The following is a 22,407-nucleotide window of genomic DNA, read 5'->3' as shown; positions in this document are numbered from 1 at the left end:
TTTCATTTCTTTTATTCATTCCAGACGTTAGGCATAACAGTCAAACAACAAGCCCAACAGGTGAATGCATAATGACTACCATATTACCAAATCTTCTCTTTAAAAACAAAGTGAAATTGTTCTGCATTGTTTATAAAGCTTCTGGTCCTTCTGGTCAATATACCTCTTCCATTGATATATGTGTCCTTTCCATCCTGGAATTCATATTATAAACTTTATCTTGCTCATACTATTACACTTATACAATATGTTAGTTTTAGTTTTGGTAAGAAGCAAGGTATATTTATGGCTCTAGGCAAAAATGTCAACACTTTTCTTTTGTTGTATGCTTTATCAACTTAAGAAAAGAATTAGAAAATTAAAATAATGCATGCATGTTGTGATATTTTGTTTTTATGAAATGCAATTTTTTTTTTATATTAAAGTTGATGCATCAAATTGTACTTATACCTTACATTACCTTCCTGCCCCAAACTATAAGTCATGAAGTACGATGATGTTTGTATGTCTTTATGGGGTGAGTATGATAAAGAGTAAGTGGTCAGTGTCTTCATTTTGGAATTACATCTTATGCATTGGGGAGTCTTGTGATAAGCTGAATTTTTTATTAATGCTGAATAGGTGGGTGGTAACCAGAATGCATGAGAAAATAAAACTCATCATACTTAAGAAGTATAGTTTCAGATGGGTGGATGTCAGTTGAAGATGAACTTAAGACTGGGTTAGAAAGTTCTTTAGTGCTTATCAGGTCATTACAGTTTAAAGATGTTTTGTCAGTGGTGTGTTTGCTTGGGAAGAGGGACCTGGAGATATAGGATTCTGAAGTGAAAAACAGACAAACTCTTTTATTTCTGCTTTGAGTTGGTCACTGTTATGAAGTGGTTTGGGTAGGAGAGGTTGCAAAGAAGTGAGTGCTGTGCATATTAAGGTGATATGAGAAGTGTTTTTATTTCATGGTGCAAGTGTTGTATGTTTTTGATTTTCTGGGCAGCTGTTGATTCTGTGAAAGCTCTGTTTTATGTAGTTTGCAGTTTTATACAAATGCTTCTTAACTTACAATGGGGTTACGTTCCAAGAAACCCATCGTAAGCTGAAAATATTGCAAGTCGAACTCATTTAAAACTTTACATTTAACTTACCAAACATCATAGCTTAGCTCAGCCTAACTTAAATGTTCTCAGAACACTTACATTAGCCTATGGTTGGACAAAATCATCTAACACAAAGCTTATGTTATAATAAAGAATAGAATATCCCACCATTGTAAAATTGAAAAATTGTAAGTCGGAGGTCATCTGTATTTGTTTTTGAGAGGGTAGATGACCAGGCAGGTGAGATTTAGTTTAGGTTGGAGGAAATGAATTATTTTAGGGATTATCTCTCATGGTTAAATTTGGTTGTTACAGGTTAGTATTTTGAAGATATTAACTTTGCTTTGGCCTTGGTTCTGATGTTTGCAGTATGGGGAGTAAATGCTAAATGTTCACTGTGTGATACCTAGTATGGTTAGAGTTTTGTTGAGTAGGAATGGTTTACAGTTCAGGGTGATGAAAGGATGCAAGTTAAGATTCATGTTCATTGGTGATCAAGAGGTTAACACTGGATTTCTGTATGCAGACATTTTGTTTTCAGTGAGACAATACTCTAATAGCATGACAGTGTTGTAAGTGTGGGGTCATCAGTATATGAGAAGACTTTCACACCATGCTGTGCAAGAGGTGAAAGGGGAGACTGAAGGGGGCTGGAGGGAGAACTGCTCCCTGGTAAATTCTGTCATAAAGCTTGAGGAGATTTTGTGAATGATTGTGGCATAGTGGACATTCATGTTGTTGGCTAATCATTTTTTGTCATTACAGTGGAGAGCAGTGTCAAATATCTTTCGTGCAAGGATGTTGGGAATGATGTTTAATTTAATTTTTTCTTTTTGATTCCTCACATCTTTCTTACCCTTTCATTACTTACTCAATCAAACCACCTCACATCTCATTGTTCTCAAACATTTCATTTCCAACTTTTTCCCCTCTCCCTCACAAAACCCCCTATCTATAGCCCATGCCTCACAACCATAGAATATTCTTGAAATACTATTCCTTCAAACATACTCGTATTTGCCCTCCGAGATAAGTTTCCATACATTCTTCATCACTCCCAGAACCTTCGCTCCCTTCTCCACCGTATGACTCACTTCCACTTCCATGGTTCCATCCTAGATATCTAAAACACTTCATTTCCAACAATTTTTCTCCATTCAGACTTACATCCCAACTAATTTGTCCATCAACTCTGCTGAACATAACAACCTTGCTTTTATTCACATATACTCTCAACATTCATCTTTCACACACCCTTCCAAAATCATTCACCAATTTCTGCTTCTTCTTACTTGAATTAGCCACCAATGCTGTATCATCAGTGAACAACACCTGACTCACTTCCCAGGCCCTCTTAAACCTAACACTGTATACTTGCCCTTCTCTCCGAGACTTGCATTTACCTCCCTCACCGCTCAATCCATAAGCAAATTAAACAACCATGGTGACATCACACAACCCTGCCGCAGACTGACCTTTAGTGGGAACCATTCACTCTCCTGTCTTCCCACCCCTACACATGCCTTACACCCTTGAAAAAAACTCACTGGTTCTAGCAGCGTACCTCCCACAACCGAAATAAGCTCCCCTCCGTTTCTCTGGCTCATGCAGCTAACATGAAGGAATCGTATGATCACGTGAAGCTTATTCCGGAAAAAATTAAGTATGGAGACTGTAAGTGGAAAGTTATGGCACTTGGAATGCAACTTGATTTACACGAAGTTATGTTGTTTCCTCTGTGAGTGGGACAGCCGGGACAAGAAAACTTATGTACAGCCGGGACAAAAAACTTATGCAAAGAAAATGTGGCCAAAATTGACTCCATTGAAGAATGTCATCAATCTTCATGTTGGTCCTGAGAAAATTTATCTGCCCCCTTTGCACATTAAACTTTGGTTGATGAAGAACTTCGTCAAAGGTAGGGATAAAACTGGCCATGGATTATAATATTTGAGGAATAACTTCCCCAGAATAAGCGATGCAAAAATCGAGGGTATTTTTGCAGGACCACAAACAGATCAGGGAACTGCTTGAATATGAAAAGTTCGATGAAGTTGCATAGTTTTTTTGTTTTTTTTGGAATTCACAGATCAGACAGCTACTGTGATTTAAAAGATATATTAACTTCATATAAAGCTATAGGGTGCAATATGAGTAAAAATTCCTTTTAGGACTCGCACTTAGACTTTTTCCCAGGAAAATCCTATGGCAGTCAGTGATGAACACGACGAAAGATTTCACCAGAACGTTTTGGACGTGGAAAAACGGTACCAAGTGGAGCCCATTTATGTTGGCAGGTTACTGCTGGACACTGAAGGGGTCTGTTCCTGAGGCCAAATATGGCCGAAAATCATACACTTCTTTGTTTTAGAGGTAAGTTTTCAAGTGTAATACCAGCCTTATTTATGAATGTAATACACTTTGTAAAATTTTTATTGCTTTATCACGTAAAAACTATGCCAGAGAGAAAAATTCTAAAAACGGATTCGAATTCAGTGTAAAAAGTACTGTATATGGTCCGGCTATTTTAGTTCGTGAGACAAAGAAAAGTTACAATTATGTTGGGCAGTGTAATGCTTCCCTTGATGTGGTAAACCCTGCTGCTGTGTGCATACTGGAATGAGACTGAACTCTCTTGGTGTTTTCCAAATTGAACTTGTGTTTGAAATATTATACCTAAGTTGAATTCTTATTTTATCGTGTATCACTGGCATTGAAACGTTTCATTTGTGCCACTGATGGCTGGATCTCGTATCGTATGGCTTGCAAGTCAGTCCAACCAAGTTATTTCTGTTTGAACTGGTGTTGTGCCCACTTAAACATGAAAGCAATATCTAGTATTTATTTTAGTTACTAGCATAACGGTCAGGTAACGCCACAACAACTGGCTGACGTTTGGTTTTGTATATCATGACATAACGTGTATAGAAGAGCCAATCTGTCTGTAAAAAAAGAAAAAGAAAAAAGGGATACACTGATGTTCGAAAGATTCCAAAATGCCATGTTTTAATGTTTACAGTAACGGTTAAGTTAAAAATCTTACATATGTTTCTTCAAATAATTATCGAATTTAAACATATCCTTGATGAGAAGGGGACCATGTAAGGATATTCCCTCAAAGGCTCAGTCCTCTGTTCTTAACACTACCTCGCTAACGCGGTAAATGGCGATATATATATATATATATATATATATATATATATATATATATATATATATATATATATATATATATATATATTAGTTACTCTAACAGTTCTCTACACGTTTTCGTTTGCAAGTTACTAGTTTACCCACGAGATGGCACTAGTGTTGTTTTTTGACGTCTCTTTACACGTTTCTGTAATTTCGGATAGGTATGCTTCCTGAACACATACCCCGGTAGCGCTTTCCACTCCCTTTAAATTTAGCTCACTTTGAACACTAACGTTTTTGGGTGTGGTCAGTGAGTCTGTGTTTGTGGTTGATTTATGCGGTGTTTAGGCTGTTACATTAGTGTTACGTTGTGAAAAGTTTACATTCTCATGACTATAAGAACAATGGCTAATAATCTTAGACCATCTCTATGTGGTAGACAGACATTCAGAAAGCGTAAACATTCGGTTGTTGATACCATGAAGATCCCTGGCGTTCTTCTCGAGCGGCTGCAAATGGAGGTCGAAAATGTAGTGCATAAAGAGGTCATACTGAGGATCTTGGATAACCATAACAAGGTAAGCAAATTTTCATTAAGGATGTAGACATGTGTGACGCTAACAGTAAATCACTGAACAAGTCCTCGAGACCCAGGACGCAAATGTTGTTATTGCTTGCTGCAAAATTCATGCTCATTTCTCTATTTATGCTTTGTTTATGATGAAATGTATAGATTATATTCATGATTAATTTTGTATTGTTTATGTAGAAGTGCTACATTTATTCATATTAACGTTGAAATAATATTTTCGTGATTCCACATGGAAATATTTATTTTTATCATTTATTAAAGGAGAAACTTTAAATGAACTGTTCAGGATCGTGTTGGAAGAAAATAGTCATTATGTTTGACAGGATCCAATTTATCAGCAAAGACGTATGCACACCGAGGCCTTGAAATCGTAACGATACAACTCATGGGTATGATGGCTTAAGCCTTTAACCTAGCCCCTAAGGGTCGTACTCAAGGGGATAGTTGTTAAAATAAGCATTTTCGTACTTCTTAGGTTCGTGTGTCCCACTCTCACCCATTTCCTTAGTCACCATAACCCCAGTTCTGTGTCTTGTATCATCCCTTCCTTCCTAAACAAGTGCTGACGATCATTTACTACCGTCGTTCTTTACGGGGAAGTTTAGTTTCACGCGCTTTAATAACATTAAGTTTTCTCTATCATCAGTTTTCAATAAGTGTAAGGGCCATAAGGATAGCAAATAGTACCGTTTGGAATGTAAATGATCATTTATCGACCCGTCGTAAAAACTGTTAAGCACTACAAGCAGCACCAGTGGTTTGGTGTTGGGAATCATCTGTGGATACGATTTGTGGGAGGTTATGTTGAATTATGATGGTCTCGCTGTGGTAACGAGCGTCATTAATGACTCATGGTTAACTCAAGCTTTGACCTGGGCAGAAGCTTTGAGAGAGAGGGGGGAACAGTGATGTCGGAGGTTAATTTCCCGTGGGGCAGGTTAGTGTGATCGTTTCCTCTCATAGTAGAGTTCGTATACTTTGATTTGTTTCCTCTTGTAGTAGAGTTAATTTATATCATACATTCTTAGTCTATGGGGATTGCTGTAATCCGTGGAGGTATGCCTCCCGCTTGGAAAGGTCTGGAAGACTTTTTTTTTTTTTATATATGTACATGGACTGGAATGTGTTTGCCTCAGCATCTGTATCCCAGTAAGACTGATTTTGGTTATCTTTTATTAAAGGGAAACCAAGCTCTTTCCTCGTAAACTCTGTTGTTTTAGGGCAACCCAAAAATAGTATAGCTTAATTTTGTATTTTCTCAAGCTTTCCAAACTTTGTACACTATTTTTTTTTTGCGCCACCGTCCACAGAATAGATAGAAGTGCAAAATTTGCCGCTGTTGTGGCACAAATCAAACTTGGAAATCAGTCCTACAGTCCCCTTCTCCCAGTCATTCGTGGCAACACTTTGTGATTCCCACTTTTTAGATTCCTCAAGACGTAGTCTACGTACGTTGTGGGTTGTATTTCTTTGTGTTTCCTTGGATCTTGACTAACATTGGCTGGCTACTTCGTTTTATATTGTGTACTTATTCCAGTACCAACTCGCCTGCTGCTCGTCTCGATAACTTTGAATCCCCAAACTTTGACATCATATTAAGATTTGTCTACCATTTACCACCCATTTTCTTTTGCTCCAACTACTGCTCGCCAAACTTACAAACTCTTCAACTATAATTTCCTGCCATTAGGCCGTGACTTCCTCTCTTTCTCAAGTTCAGGTCATCTGCTTATACTTCATTATACCCAGCAGGGAATAGAAAGGGTGGCCTGGGAGCCTATTAAAAGCGGCCTCTGAGGTAGAGACGGAAATCGGACCGTACGACGACGTCACAAATTCGACTGTTATCTCTTACGATTTATTATAGATGATAGATAAGTTATAGCTATATGGAGATAAGCAGTTACATCGACATTCATTCATTTTTGACACATTACATGAGAGATTAACCCATATCAGACACATCTATTGTATTGCTACGGTACACTTTTAGCCATTCTTCGTACTCTTTACTCACATGCCAGACTCGCTTCACCAATCCACAGTTTACTCATTCTACCTCAGCCATTCCTAATCTCTCGTATACGTCTTCGCTCCTCACTGTCCATAGTAGTTGTTCCTGAGACATCCCACACATAACTCATCTCCACTGATCGTACCTTGCAGTGCTTTGCCTTGCTCCCTTGTTCATGTAGTCGGCATTAAACTGTTTCTTAAGTCTTTGTTGATTTCCACATTCAGGATCATGTCTCAGATGACACATCTCAACTTCTCTATTGTCATTCTTTCTTGTATTGCTTTTTCTAACTTCCACTTCCATGGCATATTATTTCCGAATATTTACGTTCTCCTACTTCCTACATCACTTTTATTTTCATTTTGCAGTTGAATTAACCCAGTTTCCCTTTCTTTTTTTTTCCAATTTGTCATGTTGTTATCTCTATAAACCATCATCTTACGTTCCCTGGGACTTGCTCTCAAGTTTCAAATTTCTTCATTTTCTGCGGCATTTGTTTATTTTCCGCATACAGCACAGCATCATGTGCTTTCACGTGAAAGCATGTTGGTAACCTCCACACTTACCCATCTAATATCAATTCACCTCCACATTGTGTTCCCAGTTTATTCTCCTCTATCATACCCTTCATGTACACACTCAAATCACATCACCACGCCACCTTTTCGAAAGTACATTTATTCTTTTTTTTTTTATAGCACTTCATCACGGCTCCCAACAACTCGCCTTCCATGCCATAAATTCTCAACATCTCCCACAGTGCCTTCCTGTCCACTCTGTTATGCCACCGGTTTCAGGATCATGAAATTGTCATGCTCATTAGGAGCGTTATGGTGTAAGCAACTAGTACTAGCTAAAGTTAAACAATATTACTCTGATTAAACATTGTTCGTTTCGATTAACGTTATCCCAGTGATTAAAGATAATTAAGAATTAATAATTATTAGAATTATAGTTTTGATTAAAATGAGTGATGTAACTTTGTAAGGCATGCAAGGGATCTTGAAAGTACCTGATGGCTTCCTACGATTCTCATCAAACGCACTCCGCCCACAACACTGAGCGTCGCCCAGCTTAGAGTTGATGCATTAGCAATTACTTCGACTTTTAGAGACAAAGTAGAGACAAAGAGGCTTAGTTGCGAACCACGGAGGCAAGCGCCGTGTACGGGTGTCGACTGTAGAGACAAGAGAGGCTTAGCTGCGAACCACGGAGGCGAGCGCCGTGTACGGGTGTCGAACGTAAGCTTTCAGGAATATAAGCTACGCTGGAACATATTTTGAGTCGCCACGTAGGGACGACTGACGAAGAATTATAGGAAAATTTGTATGGCAGAGACCATGGGGGCGCTAGGAAAATATTAACACAGTTGATACCACCTCGCACATACCGCTATACACGTACAAAACACCTACAGCAGGGTAGTCATGGACACTGGGACTGGAAAACCAGGTTATCAACCCACTGACCAAGCCCTCACCCGCCCACCGGGATTTAGCCTAGTTCAGTGTTCCGGCGGCCCAGTCTCACCCCCTAAGGACTGGTGGAATTCCTCCTGTACAGATGGTTGAGAAGTTGAAATCCCCTCACGTTTTCCGTCCTTAGAGATCTTATATTCCAGACAACAACCTCTGTTATAAGCTCTGGATTCCCCCCCCTCCCCCCAAGTCCCTCGTGCTGCCACTACAAAATGTCGCCCCCACCTGGTTCATGTGACGACACCCCCCTTGGAACCGCACCTCCTCCCCGAGCTGCCCCGTATGAAGTAGCTGTTAGCGCTTTATTAGTGCTGATTGGAGTGTCTTGCGATTTTTTAAAAATGTACATTACTGCCTCTTGTCAGTTGAGCGCGTTGTATAGGTTACTGTCGGGAGAATGAAAGCATGTATCCTCTCCTCTTCTTAGACTTCCATTTCTTGCAATCCGTAGTTCAACCATTCTTGAACTGAGATCATTCGGAAAAGGGACCAGACATAACCATTCTTCGATTCACATTCACCTTTCATCCTTGGTGTCATTCCGCTGTTCCTCGCAGGGCTAAGCGTTCCTGTATCCAAAGGAAGTGCGTCAGCCTCGCCTCTTCATACACTGAAAGTATCTACTCAAAGTTTCTCTTGACAACTTATGTTGACCTGCCGTTCGTTCATATTTCCTCTCTGACGGTCATATAGCCGACTTTCCCATGGACAAAACAACTCTTTCGTTCCACCTCAAACCCGTTCACCCTCTGCTTACATTCTTATCTTTAGCCCATGTCTCGCATCCATACAGCTTCGTTGGCGCTACTATACCTTCAAAAAAAAAATTACTTTCGCACAACGAGTATGGGCTTTATGTGATAGAACATGGTAGAATTTGAACATATATCCTGGTAGTGCCCAGGGGATTGATTTAGATTGTTTCTGAGGCTTGAGAGTGGTTAACTCTTCGTTAACCTTAATACTAGGTCACGAAAGGTGGTGAAGGATCTCAGGGACCATAGATGACGGTCTGAGGTGGGAGACTTTTGTACAGTCCGGGCCAAATCGTTACACTCCCTGATTGTTGAGTACTTGACCCGGTCCGAGTCCTGGGGCGCATCGAAGTGAATTGTTTACATCGATTCTATGTGATAGTACGTGATAGTACGTGCAGGATATATAATATATAGATATAGGGGAGAAAACATACTTCCCACGTATTCCCTGCGTGTCGTAGAAGGCGTCTAAAAGGAAAGGGAGCGGGGGTCTGGAAATCCTTCCCTCTCGTTTTTTTTTTGATTTTCCAAAAGAAGGAACAGAGAAGGGGGTCAGGTGAGGATATTCCCTCTAAGGCTCAGTCCTCTGTTCTTGGCGCTACCTCGCTAATGCGGGAAATGGCGAATAGTATGAAAGAAAGACAGATATATACACGAATAAAGTGCATTGAAACGCGCACCTTCATAGAACATACAAACCTCCAACTGCCAAGCATCGAACCCGGGACCCCTGTGCAAGAGGAAGGAATGCTAACCGATTGGATATGGGCCTGGCTGATAGGAAACAACTATTCGAATACTAAGTACTCGAATACCCTTCGTCTCACAATTGTGAGCAACGGGGTCTATACCGGTTATTTCCCAACAGGCGCACATAGCGCGTTTTTATGCACTTTATTCGTATTCATATACCTCCGCGTTGTACAGTTAGGTTCGGTAAAATGCTATCAGCTGGCTATGTGAGCCTGTTGGGAAATAACCGGTATAGACCCCGTTGCTCACCATTGTGAGACGAAGGGTATTCGAGTACTTAGTATTCGTATATGTATCCTAATACCCAGGCCCATAGCCTAACGATTAGCTTTCCTGCCTCTTGCACAGGGGTCCCGGGTACGATCCTGGCTGTTGGAGGTTTGTATGTTCTATGAAGGTGCGCTTTTCTATGCACTTTATTCGTATTCATATACCTCCGCGTTGTACAGTTAGGGTCGGTAAAATGCTATCAGCTGGTTATGTGCGCCTGTTGGGAAATAACCGGTATAGACCCCGTTGCTCACCATTGTGAGACAAAGGGTATTCGAGTACTTAGTATTCGAATAGTTGTTCCTAGTAGCCAGGCCCATAGCCTAGAGTTTCGCATTCCTGCCTCTTGCTCAGGGGTCCCGCGTTCGATCCTGGCTGTTGGAGGTTTGTATGATATATATATATATATATATATATATATATATATATGGAGGGGCTACCATCTTTAGGTTACAGCAAACGGTCCATAGCCTCATTCATGTAAAAAGAAACGTTTTCATTACCGTTCGGAATATTTTCTTCCCGTAACAACCCGTTTTACTTCGTACTTTTCCGTATAATTACAAGTTAAAGTATCTATGATATATTTAAAAAGAATACAGGTAAGCATATACTGCATAGTGGAACAGGATACAGTCGTGAAATCGTATGACAAGTTATGAATCGTAAATCGTTAAGTCCCACGGTGATGTTGACAGCAGCCGCCCAGGGAAGTAAGTATACCATTCTCCTGACTTAAGACTGTTGAGGTGGTGGCCGGAACCATCTTACAACCTTCGTTTCATTCGGTGGTAGACAGTAGCCACCCAGGGAAGTATTACTCTCCTGACTTAAAAGATTGTGAAGTGATGGCCGGAACAATCTTGCACCATCCGCGTCAGGATTGCTGGTCTTAGTTTTTTCTTGTGGAGACTGTATTACTGTACCGATCTTGGCTTGGTATCTTTTTTTTTTTTTCTTTACGTCCACCTTACCTGATTTATCCTCCTTTCTTGACTGCTCAGGCCAGGTAGAGGTAGTGTACCAGGTACGCCACTATACGTCATGTGCTCTAAGGTATTTCTCATGGACGTGACCTGCGCAGAGAGAGAGAGAGAGAGAGAGAGAGAGAGAGAGAGAGAGAGAGAGAGAGAGAGAGAGAGAGTAACATTCCACATCCGACACGTATCCGAAACTGCCGCACAGGTGACCACATATCGTAGTGAGTCAGATGTAGTAGTTCCACCAAGTCAGTCTCCCAATATCAGTAACTACCCAAGGCTGGACCCGCTCACCACGTTCGGGGAACACAAGGCCCATGACCCACATCTTCACCCGCCTGACTCGACTACTTCGGCCAGGAAGAAGGTGCGTCTCGCTGGGCTACCACAGGAATTGACCACTGGGTATCTTTCATGTGTCATAGTTGAGTCCAGCCAGTTGTCCACTTGAGCACGACGGTACGACCACTAGCCATGATGGCCTGGCCCACATCTGACCCGACATTCAAGGGTCAGGTCAAAGGCCAGGCTGTATATTACCCAAAGACCATGCCATTCGTGTTCAAAGTGTTCAGTTCGTGACCAAGCATGCCAACTTTACATCAGCCGTTAGCGAAAGTCGTCAGAAGTAGTTCACGAGGGTGTGGCCTGGACCACCGCAGGGTATGTGTGTGTGTGTGGCATGTACAGTGTCACCCGGGGTGAGGACGGTAGTGGGCCTGGCTACCTCATGCTCCTGTAGGTACTGTACCTGCTCCAGACGACTGTGATGACTTGATAGATAAGATAAGAGTCTTGGGTGCCATGTGGAAAGTCCTTCTGCAACCGTTGCGCAAATGCGAGATGCATTAGTAGGGCAACCAGTTGATTTTGGACGTTGGATGGACGTAACCATATCGTGGATTACAGTTTGGTGTGAGGCTGAAGGCAGCGCCTCACTGGTCAGTGTGGGCAACTTGGCCAGGTATGCAGACTATAACTTGAATCGGGGACGTCCCTCCTCAGGTGTGCAGGCACACCTGCCGTTGTGTCCAGGCTCTGCTGCTCGCTTGGTGTTTATTATAACTTTCTCACGGCAATATTTTCATTGAGTGAATTAAGGAAAAGTGTCTCGCTCATTCATAAGTTGGAAGCAATGTATCACATCATTAAGTAATTTCTGTTACATGTCAGATTGATTTTGATTAATTCTTTTCACTGCATTCATTTGATGAAGGTGGTATTAATATTTACTCTTAACTTTAGTGGCTGTAGGAGTGACATATTGACGGAGGGCCTCACCTTGCAGCATACACGTATTTCTCTCTGGTGTTGTGAACACCAACTAACCTTAATCGTAAGTGATACTCTAACCCCAAGAGAAGGTCTTAACCGGAAAATTCAAATAAACATTTCGTAATATGTTCCACGAGAGAAATGAACCCCGCATCTCGCAACCAGATTCAAACCTTCAAGAAGAGAGGTGTTATCGAAAAGAGTAAACTCATTTTCTTCAATAAAGTAAGGTTGGGATTTCCATCGTGTTAATTCTTCCATGAACAAAAACGACGACTGAACCAACCCCGCAAGACTGATAAATTGAATGATAGACACATGAAGTGTGTGTCACTCAACTCCATTGTTATCATGACCGCCTGGTTTCCTTGCAGTCATATGCCTTCATGTCGGATTTAGTTCCTGTAATGTGATACATTTACAGGATCGATTGATCTCGTGTAAACAGCCGTGTCACATGTGACTACAATTGTACGGTGTAAGCTCCGCGCGTTTTCGTTATGTACTTCTTAATGATGCTTTCTGTGAGCCTCTCTCTGCTGAAGATACTGATGCTTACTGAAGGGTAATGAGCCTCTGGCCACTGGAGATGATAAAACTGACCACTGAAGACAACATCTTCGTTGCCACTGTGAAGGAAAAATGAAAGATTTAGAATTCTTGTAAACAAACAGTCGGCACACTTACATTATTTTTAAAGTTTCTCGTCTTTCATTCATGGTTTCGTATCAGATTTCCGTGGTACCGTATCCTTGGCGTGCTGTACGGACCTCCTAGGCTATCGTCCCGCTGGTTCTTGTTGTGGAGGGTATGGCGGATGGGGTGGTGCCCTTCTGCTCTACGATCTTGTTGTCTGTGTGTCGTAGAGTAGGAATTTTGGGATGATGTTTTATGCCCTTCAGCAGATGACCTCGTCACGTACCATCACGCCTCTTGTTTATCTGCTCTTGCCCATGTGTGTGACTCTACTGCAGTGGGCGGGTTCAGGCGAGGCTCCAGGCCAGCCAACCTACCCCGCCCTCCTCACTCCCGAGCCAACACAACCCCCACCTCAAGTTAGGCCTCAAGATGAGGAGGTTGTCACATTACCGATGCGCCAGTAATGAAGCTCGGATTTGTAAACGGCTGGGTTATGGAGAGAGAGAGAGAGAGAGAGAGAGAGAGAGAGAGAGAGAGAGAGTCAGTCAGCCAGCAGAGCTCTCTCAAACACCTGAGTGAGGTAGAGAAGTGAGAGGGAGACAGAAAGTGTGTCGACCGTTGACCCCGTGGTGAAAGTTCAACCTTGCAAGGACGCAGGGTGTGTGTGTGTGTGTGTGTGTGTGTGTGTGTGTGTGTGATATCCCTATGTGTATACTTGGAGACGGAGTTTTACACTTCAGAAACTCCGTTTCTGTCCACAGCCCCACAAATCCATCATACAGGTCTGTGAATCTCGCTGTAGTGTCTGCATTTACCACCACATTCGTCCAGGTTCCAGGTGCAAGCTGCCCCTGTTACTGAGGAAGTGTTTCCTCGGTTGTTTGCTCGTTTCCTGTTACGTTCATTCGGGTTTTGGGGTCACGCTGGATTCCCCAGAACTGTCGTGTGTCGACACAACCGTAGTAGATTTCCTCAAGAATGCCAAAGTGGTCGTGTGTTATCATGTCTTCTGTTCTCCGGTGTGGTAAGGCTGGGGCTTCCCTCTCCTTACTCTCTCTTTCCATAGCTTACATCACTCGATTCTGGAACCATTCTCCTTGCATTCCTGTGCACCCCCCTCCAGCTGCTCTGTATACTTCCACAAGTAAGGAAGGCAATTTGATAAAGTGTATTGCACGTGGCGTAATGTCCTCCTCAACATCTGACACTCCAAGTCGTACTTGACACTTTTGATGCCGACCAGACTAGGCTATATATTGTTTCTTTCCCAACCCTTACCCTCCCTTCCCGACTTTCCTCGACCCTTCCCTACCCTCACCTATTCTTTTCGATTCTTTTCGACCCTTACCCACCCTTCGCAACTCTCCTCGACCCTTACCCACCCTTCCCAACTCTCCTCGACCCTTACCCACCCTTCGCAACTCTCCTCGACCCTTCCCGACCCTTCCCAGCTATCCTCGTCCCTTCCCGACCCTTTCCAACTCTTCTTTGACATGTGTTCTTTATTATCCGCGCCTCAGTTCTAGAGCTAACGAACCATCCAGGTCTGGAGGTGACAGACCGATTATTTTGGTCTGGAGCTCACGAACCATTCAGGTCTGAAGCTAACGAACCAGTCACGAGGTAAGGAACAGCTTATTCAGGTCTGGAGCTAACGACGAACCACTTGAGTCAGCTGGAAAGCATTATTTCATTAGTCTGGAAAAGTACCAAAGGGAATTTTTGGCGGTCCAGAGGGACACAGTCCATCCATTTATCTCTTTCTCCCAGGCGCTTCGACCCAGGTAACTCTCGTACACTGGCTCGGTAGCTTCTTCAGATGCGGCCTCCTCCTGCAGCCAGATTGTCTCGTATATACCGTTTTTTTTTTTTTCTTTTTTCAGCCAGGAAATCTTTCGTGTGCCTGTCATTCATTCGTCCAGTTGCCTGTGGACCACAACTTGCTTCAGATACACCACCGTAATGCTGGCCTTCTTACCTCCCTCTTCTTACGATTTAACCCCTTGAGTACGGAGACTTTTAGCCCTTGAGTACGCCGACGTAACCCATTGAATACGAAGACAACCTGTTGAGTACGACGACTCAACCCCTCGAGAACAAAGACTTAAACCCTTGAGTATGAAGGCTTAACCTCTTGAGTATGAAGACTTGACCCCTTGAGCACTACGAAGACATAACTCCTTGAATACGACGAGTTAGCCCCCTTCACTAGGGTGACTCACTCACTGAGTAGGATGACTCCGGATTTACAGATCGGTGCTACATTAGATCCTTTCCATCCTGATGGGTCACCAGCCTCTTTGAGCGAGATCCTTCAAGCACCTGGCCAGCACGTGTTCAAGGGGCCTTCGGAATCCCATGCACGTACAAGCAGTGAGATGATGTGCGGGCCTTGTGTTGGTCCAGCTCCTCCTTCGTGAGTTTGTTGATGACTTCATTTCAATTTTCTCTGGAGTATGTTCCCCCTGTCTGCTTGCGCCGGAACTCTTCCCCGCTCCCTCTCCCCGCCTAAGATGCAGTACATGCTGTTGTAACTCTCGGTGTTCAGTTCCCTTCACAATTCTCCTCATTTGAATCTACAGCATTTCCGGCAGAGTTCCTTATGCATATCGTTGTTTACCTGTGCTTACATTCGTGTGAATCTATGGAATACTTGGGGACGATCCTCTCAGGTGTCGACGATATGTACCTGTGCTGCCTCTCCCAAGGTTCTCCTCGCCTCCCTTGGTGACGTGATCATCCCCGACCCTCCCTGCACCACACCTATGATGCCTGACTTCTGTGGTATTTTGTATGTCGTCCACGGTATATTGTTATGCCGCCTTGGCTGTGACTACCTATTTATACTGCACAGGGAGCGAGTTTTGCCCTCATGGGGCTACATCTCTTACCTTGAATATATGTACTAAGTTTTGCTTATATATATATATATATATATATATATATATATATATATATATATATATATATATGTATATTACTCCATCCTAGGCAAGGGACCCAAATATCGACCAGCCCCGAGGGGAGAATAAAGTTGGTATTGCCTGTGTACCGACTTCCGCACCTGGCATCGAACCGAGGTCGGGGCCTCTGATTCATGATCAGTAACTTTAACCGCTACACCACGGAGGCCCGTGAATGTGGTGTGTGCGTGTGTGGTTATTATTGTTTTTATCGTATATGGGGAGAGAGCTTCACAGTCGTGTTGCTCCGTCATTTAAAACCTTGTGTACGTGCTATTTCTTTACTCTTTTGTACACACACACACACACACACACACACACACACACACACACACACACACACACACACAAGCCCAAGCCAGGTGCCCATTTATGGACTCGCCCCAAGGGGAGAATGAAGAGCTAGATTGGCTGTTGTCCAACTACCAGGCCCAGGATTCGAACCTGGGCGAGCTGTGGGTGAATCATGATCGGTAAGTGTTATGTGTATATTTGATGTAATTGGAAACGTATGTAAATCCCAATGTTCTTCATGTATTGTAGCGATCACAGCACACGCACACCATCCTCCCTGACCCGTTGATCATGTGTGTGTGTGTGTGTGTGTGTGTGTGTGTGTGTGTGTGTGTGTGTTGGGGTTGGGGGCTTCTGCGGAGGGGAGCGATGGAAGGGGATTTAGCATGGGGGGAGGAGTTGTCCGGGGGGGTTGGGGAGGCAGTGGGTGATTGGAGAGGAAGGGGACGGTGGGGTGGGGGAACGGAGAGGAGGAGGGGGGGGGGGGTACAGTAGTGAGGGGGTCTGGATCTGAGTGGGGGTGGGGGAAAGGGGGGGGGGGATCTTGGCCATGAAGGCGGGAATCCCGTCTTACAGCAGCGCCCCACCTCGTCCACGTCCTATGCTAGCAACCACCACACGCTGGTGAAGAGAGAGAGAGAAAGAGAAAGGATTGTGTTAACGGTGTCATATAAGAAGAAAAAAAGAATAACCACAAAGTGTTTTACTATCAGTTGGGTTTTCCGTCTTACGTCAGAGCAAATTTCACTCGTGAGATTAACGTTGCGTCTCACTCACTGTGTTCGGTGAGGGAGGGTCTGCCTGCCTCTCTCTCTCTCTCTCTCTCTCTCTCTCTCTCTCTCTCTCTCTCTCTCTCTCTCTCTCTCTCTCTCTCTCTCTCTTCACCCCTGAATACATCATTCCCGTCCTCTTTGTGCTCGGTTACTGCGGCATTCATGTCAGTAATTTTGTGTCTGGAGCGCATGATGATAGATTGACTAAGGATGATTCTACGATTATGTTTAATTCACCACAAGACCCCCCGAGTCATGATTCCCAGTCTGCATCTTGATAGTGACTCTCAACTAAAGGCTCTCTCTCTCTCTCTCTCTCTCTCTCTCTCTCTCTCTCTCTCTCTCTCTCTCTCTCTCTCTCTCTCTCTCTCTCTCTCTCTCTCCACACGCTTTAAAAATCCTCACAGAATAAGAAAAAATACAAAAAAAAAAGATATTATAAACCACATATGTAAGTAATGGAACGTGACCTGGGGTAGGTGGAGAAGATTAGGATATGTTAAGACTTGATATGAAGGAAATGTAATTGTAACTCATCGTACATCAGCAAGTCCAGCTGAATCTTCTCTGGCCTCAATTTTTGAGCAAGGATATGATGTTGTCTGTCCATGGGTTTTGCCGTCGTGCCTAATTAGGAGTCCTGTCATCATACTCGAAGGATCGTACCGTTGTAATCAAGGGCCGCATTATCGTACCCAGGCGTCGTGCCGAGGTAGTCAAGGAGCGTTCCTCCGTCATCAAAGCATCGCATCTTCGTGTACCCAAGGCTTCGTGACGACGTACTCAAGAATCGTACCGTCGTTATCAAGATTTGTTGTAACTCCGGGCTCAAGCGTAGTCGTAATGCCAAGCAGTGTATTCTGAAGTACACCGGCTGTGAAAAAGAAAAGGGCAGAAAAAAAAGAAAATTGAAAATGTCCCAGGCTGATGAGTTGGCCTGGTTGGAGGCAAGGGAAAGTGGAGCCGGTGTTTGTATTTCATCATCAACTCCAAGACTTTCCCATCACTGGCGACACCGCTTCCACCCATCGTCATCATCACACACAGTGTAACGGGTCTCATAATTATATAACTGGATCACCTGAAGATTCGTCCTCCAACGTATTTCTAGCGGTTAGGTTAGGTTAGGCTGCAAACCTAACGTAACCTAGCTTATATATATATATATATATATATATATATATATATATATATATATATATATATATATATATGTATATATATATATGTGTGTGTGTGTGTGTATGAGTGTATGAGCCGTTCTTCGTCTGTTTCCTGGCGCTACTCGCTGACGTGGGAAACGGCGATCAAGTATAATCAGAATAAATATATATATATATATATATATATATATATATATATATATATATATATATATGTATATGTATAATGTTTTGGCATTTCATGCACTGCAGTGTTAGAAAAGTGACTAGAATATTACCTGAATCGTAAGTCCATATTCATTTTATGTAATACAGTATTTCGCATAAATGATCGTTTCAATGCTGTCTTCGCAATGATAAAAAAAGTCAATTTACCCAACATATGACAACTATGCTCTAACACGAGTGGACGACCTCGTTTAACATACTATAACGGTGATAACCAAATTTGAGAAGTGAAACTGACACAGGAAATTACAACATATGTTGGCCAACTCTCTCACATTGCTCAGTAACATCTAAAAGAAGAATTTTGGTCATTCGTGCCCTTAACTCTCGAGGCTGTGTGTTTTCTCATTTTGAAATCTTTATTTGTCCAATTATTCGCAGACAAAGCATTTCAGAGATAGTGTAGGTAGGTGAAGGTTGCATGGCCAGAGGTAGTAGGTACAGGCAAGTACAGTATGTACCGTGGGTACAGTAGATCGACATAGGAGGGTGATGAGTGGGCCAGAGGGTCCTTGTCAAGAAAGGAGGGACAGCATTAATGGCATCAGTATAAAGCAAAACAAGGTAGCATTAGATATACATATACCGAGTACCAGCATTCATTTAGGTACAAGATTATTAACCTTGGTAACTGTACATGCATTGGCGTGGACAGAGAAAACACATCACATATTTGGTATACAATGTACAGGGAAAAGTATGAGTGGTAATAATACAGAGGATACATTAAGTGCACAGCGCATGATTTACGGGAAGCATTGTGGGTTTAGTAGTTGAATGTATGTAAAAGGATATGTGATTTTGGCGATGACGAAACTGTACATAGGATGGGTGGAGAGAGGCGGAGGTAAGCAGAAACTGTACGGTGGGTGTGCACATTAACACAGGTAGGTGACAGGAGCGCTCACGTGATCCCTGGGACCTTAGAAGGTTCTCGTCCCGTCATAAAAGGGTGGAGTTATAGGGGTGAAGCAATGTGTAGCGGTGTGGACCTGCGAGACGTCGACCAGTAGGGAGTATGGTCCGTGGGAGGGCGAGACCCTCTTGTGACAGCATGAGTAGACGATATGTTGGTCTCACGGAGCTAGGCACACTAGCACCCACCACCTTCAGAGCTGAACACTGAACCGAGAGAGAGAGAGAGAGAGAGAGAGAGAGAGAGAGAGAGAGAGAGAGAGAGAGAGAGAGAGAGAGAGAGAGAGAGAGTTGTAGGGGGTTGGGTGGGGAATAAAAGGACACTGCAGAAGATATAGTGTGCCCAAGCACGACAGCTTCGGTTAATGCCAAACCACTGTGTCATGTATCTTATCTAGCCTATGTTTGACACTTCCCACCAATCTGACTTTTATGAACTCGGTAACTTTTTCCAGTTGTCTACAACTCTCCTTCCTGTGTATTATTTACTATCGCCCCTCTGATTCACTATTACTCTTACTCGGTTGCTTCGAATTACAAAACAAGTGATATATATATATATATATATATATATATATATATATATATATATATATATATATATATATATATATATATATATGAGAGAGAGAGAGAGAGAGAGAGAGAGAGAGAGAGAGAGAGAGAGAGAGAGAGAGAGAGAGAGAATAAGGTCACCTGGCGTACACTAGACGTTACCTAACCTTACCAGAGGCAGCATGATGGCGTCATCCCAGGGTCATACTCTGCTGCCAAGGCAAAATTTGGTTAATCTTCTTAATTCTATTATTTCGTGGTTTCGATTTGTGGAGAAACAATTCGTTTGCTTTTTTAAGTTTTTCTGTCAAGAAGACCAATCGCCACCTCTCTCATGAGAAAATAATGAGACCATCGGATAAAAATAACAGTTTACCAAACGTAGACTTTCTCCAAAAAAAAAAAAAGGTTCCTTAGTAAACACAGTCCACATACGGAAAGTGAATCCTAAACCATCTACTTTTGTTACTTGCCTTCAGATAACAGTACATCAACTACTGGAGACGGGTCATGGAAACTTAAGTTTGCTCACATTTGCCTCTCATATTTAGCTCAGCCCGAGATAATAGGTTTTCTTAAGTCGTTGTTTTGTTTTACGAGGAGGCACTCAGACATTAGTTGTCAATAATGGCGTAAAGCTGTTTCGCTAAAGAGAGGAACTTGGAGACTAATTTTTCTGGTTCCTTTTCGCTTCGACCTGGCAAGTGCGTCGTAATCATCAGCCTTCGGAAGAATATATTGTGTTCCAGCGAGAAAAACATTTGAACATTACGCTGTTTTTTGTTTTATTCTTTCTTTTCTCGCACGACATTACTTGTGTGGAACGAGGAAGTGTGGTCAGTACATCTTGCCGAGAAACACTTACTCCTTTTCATTATTTTTTCTTGAGAGGTTGATCCAGTAAGCAAGGAGGCCATGCATTATAATGAGAATTTATCAACCAGTGAGCAAATTATGATGGAATCAAGTACTCGAAGTCTACATGGAACACCTATGACATTGAAATGCTTTGTCTGTTTGATTTGAAAAGTGGACATCAAAATTGTATTGAATTACATTATTTTTGTTTTGCGAAGAAAAAGGAAGTTAAGCTCAAAATATATTTTGTAAGTGAAAGCAGAGAGAATGTAGGAAAGATTTACATACGCTGTTTGGGAATGTAAATGGAGAATGAATATTTCGAACGATAATGATATTAATATTCATTTACTTATCTTCTGTTGACATTACGAAAACAGATAAGCGTCTGTAAATACTACGCATTTTTTAGTCTTTTTTTTCCATGAGACACATTTTGTTCTGGACGAGGAAGTGTGGCGGAGCCTAGCTCAGGGACGCGCTAGTCACGCCCGCCACGGCTGACTGGCCCGCCGCCGGCTTGCTTCTCTTGTTCTTTCTCTCGCTTGCTGTGGCTTCTCAAGACAAACAACGAGGTGGTCGAACAGGTCAGGATTCCCTCTTTTTTTTTTTTTTCACTCGTCTCACTAAACTTCAACGAATTTAGGTATATCTGAGGTTCTTTTTATGTACGTGTGGGTGATTAAGTACCAAACTGGGCTTAGTCCTAACCTGACCTCTGGTGCGGTGGATAAGGACGACAGGTGTGATAAGATATGGAAGGGAAGTTCATATTCCATTGGACAATTATTCCCTGTTTTACCTGGTACCTGTTGATAAGAAAAAGGACAGACAGCGGGATGAGTATATTTTGCCATAATCAAACCAAACATAACATATCTTAATCTAACTTTAATGACGATGTAAGAAAATTCATATTATACTTTTAAGGAACAGTAACCAGTTTTAAGGTAAGCCCCCTTCATCACGACGGGCGACCCTTGAGCACAAGGATACGACTCTTGAGCACGATGCTACCACCCTTGGGTATGATTTTATGCCCTTTGACCCGTACCGTCGTGCTCAGAGGTCGTGACGTCGTACTCGATTATATTTCAAACTGGTTCTTACATAGACGTTATATGGAGAGAAATTGCGCAGTGTCAGCACTCCTGTGCTCTCGTGTGATGAATCAGTTTACAGCCGTAGTACACTAAGTTCGAATTCTTTGATATGTACATCTACCACAAAAATTGTATTGTAAAGAGTTAATGTATCAGAACAGGGATCTTCAGTCTTTTAGAAGCACCATAACAAATTCAGTGATGTGTTAGACTGAATTTGTAAATAATGACTCGCTGACAACAATAACGGAAGACAAGGATTGCTTGCACCCATCCCAGTTGTTCATCTTTCCCTTGGGGCTGGTTGATTAATGGGTACCTGGGTAAGGCTGGTGTGTGTGTGTGTGTGTGTATATATATATATATATATATATATATATATATATATATATATATATATATATTTCATATACATATATATATATATTTCATATGCGATAGCCATGGTCAGGACATTCAGTTACCCGTACAGTTTCATCTACCAAATAAAAGAATTAACTAACTCCAGCGGGTTACTTGGACTAACTTAAGATCCTTTAAAGCATTGTGTAAGGTTGGGATTATGGC

At 42.4% G+C, this 22,407-nt stretch overlaps 1 protein-coding gene across 2 annotated transcripts in view; it reads left to right on the top strand.

Moving 5' to 3' along the window:
- Nucleotides 1-4,690: 4,690 nt before the first annotated feature.
- Nucleotides 4,691-22,407, top strand: part of Neurl4 (neuralized E3 ubiquitin protein ligase 4) — a 508,598-nt gene continuing 490,881 nt past the window's right edge. For both annotated transcript variants that reach the window (XM_071695559.1, XM_071695561.1), the window contains exon 1: nucleotides 4,691-4,804. In XM_071695559.1, coding sequence (XP_071551660.1) covers nucleotides 4,706-4,804 — 99 coding nt within the window. In that variant the 5' untranslated portion in view covers nucleotides 4,691-4,705. The remainder of the gene's footprint in view (nucleotides 4,805-22,407) is intronic.

The sequence above is a fragment of the Panulirus ornatus genome, chromosome 58, assembly GCF_036320965.1.
Source record: "Panulirus ornatus isolate Po-2019 chromosome 58, ASM3632096v1, whole genome shotgun sequence".
NCBI lineage: Eukaryota > Metazoa > Arthropoda > Malacostraca > Decapoda > Palinuridae > Panulirus > Panulirus ornatus.
Note: the sequence above shows the minus strand (reverse complement) of the source record. Positions and strands in the feature narration are given on the sequence as shown.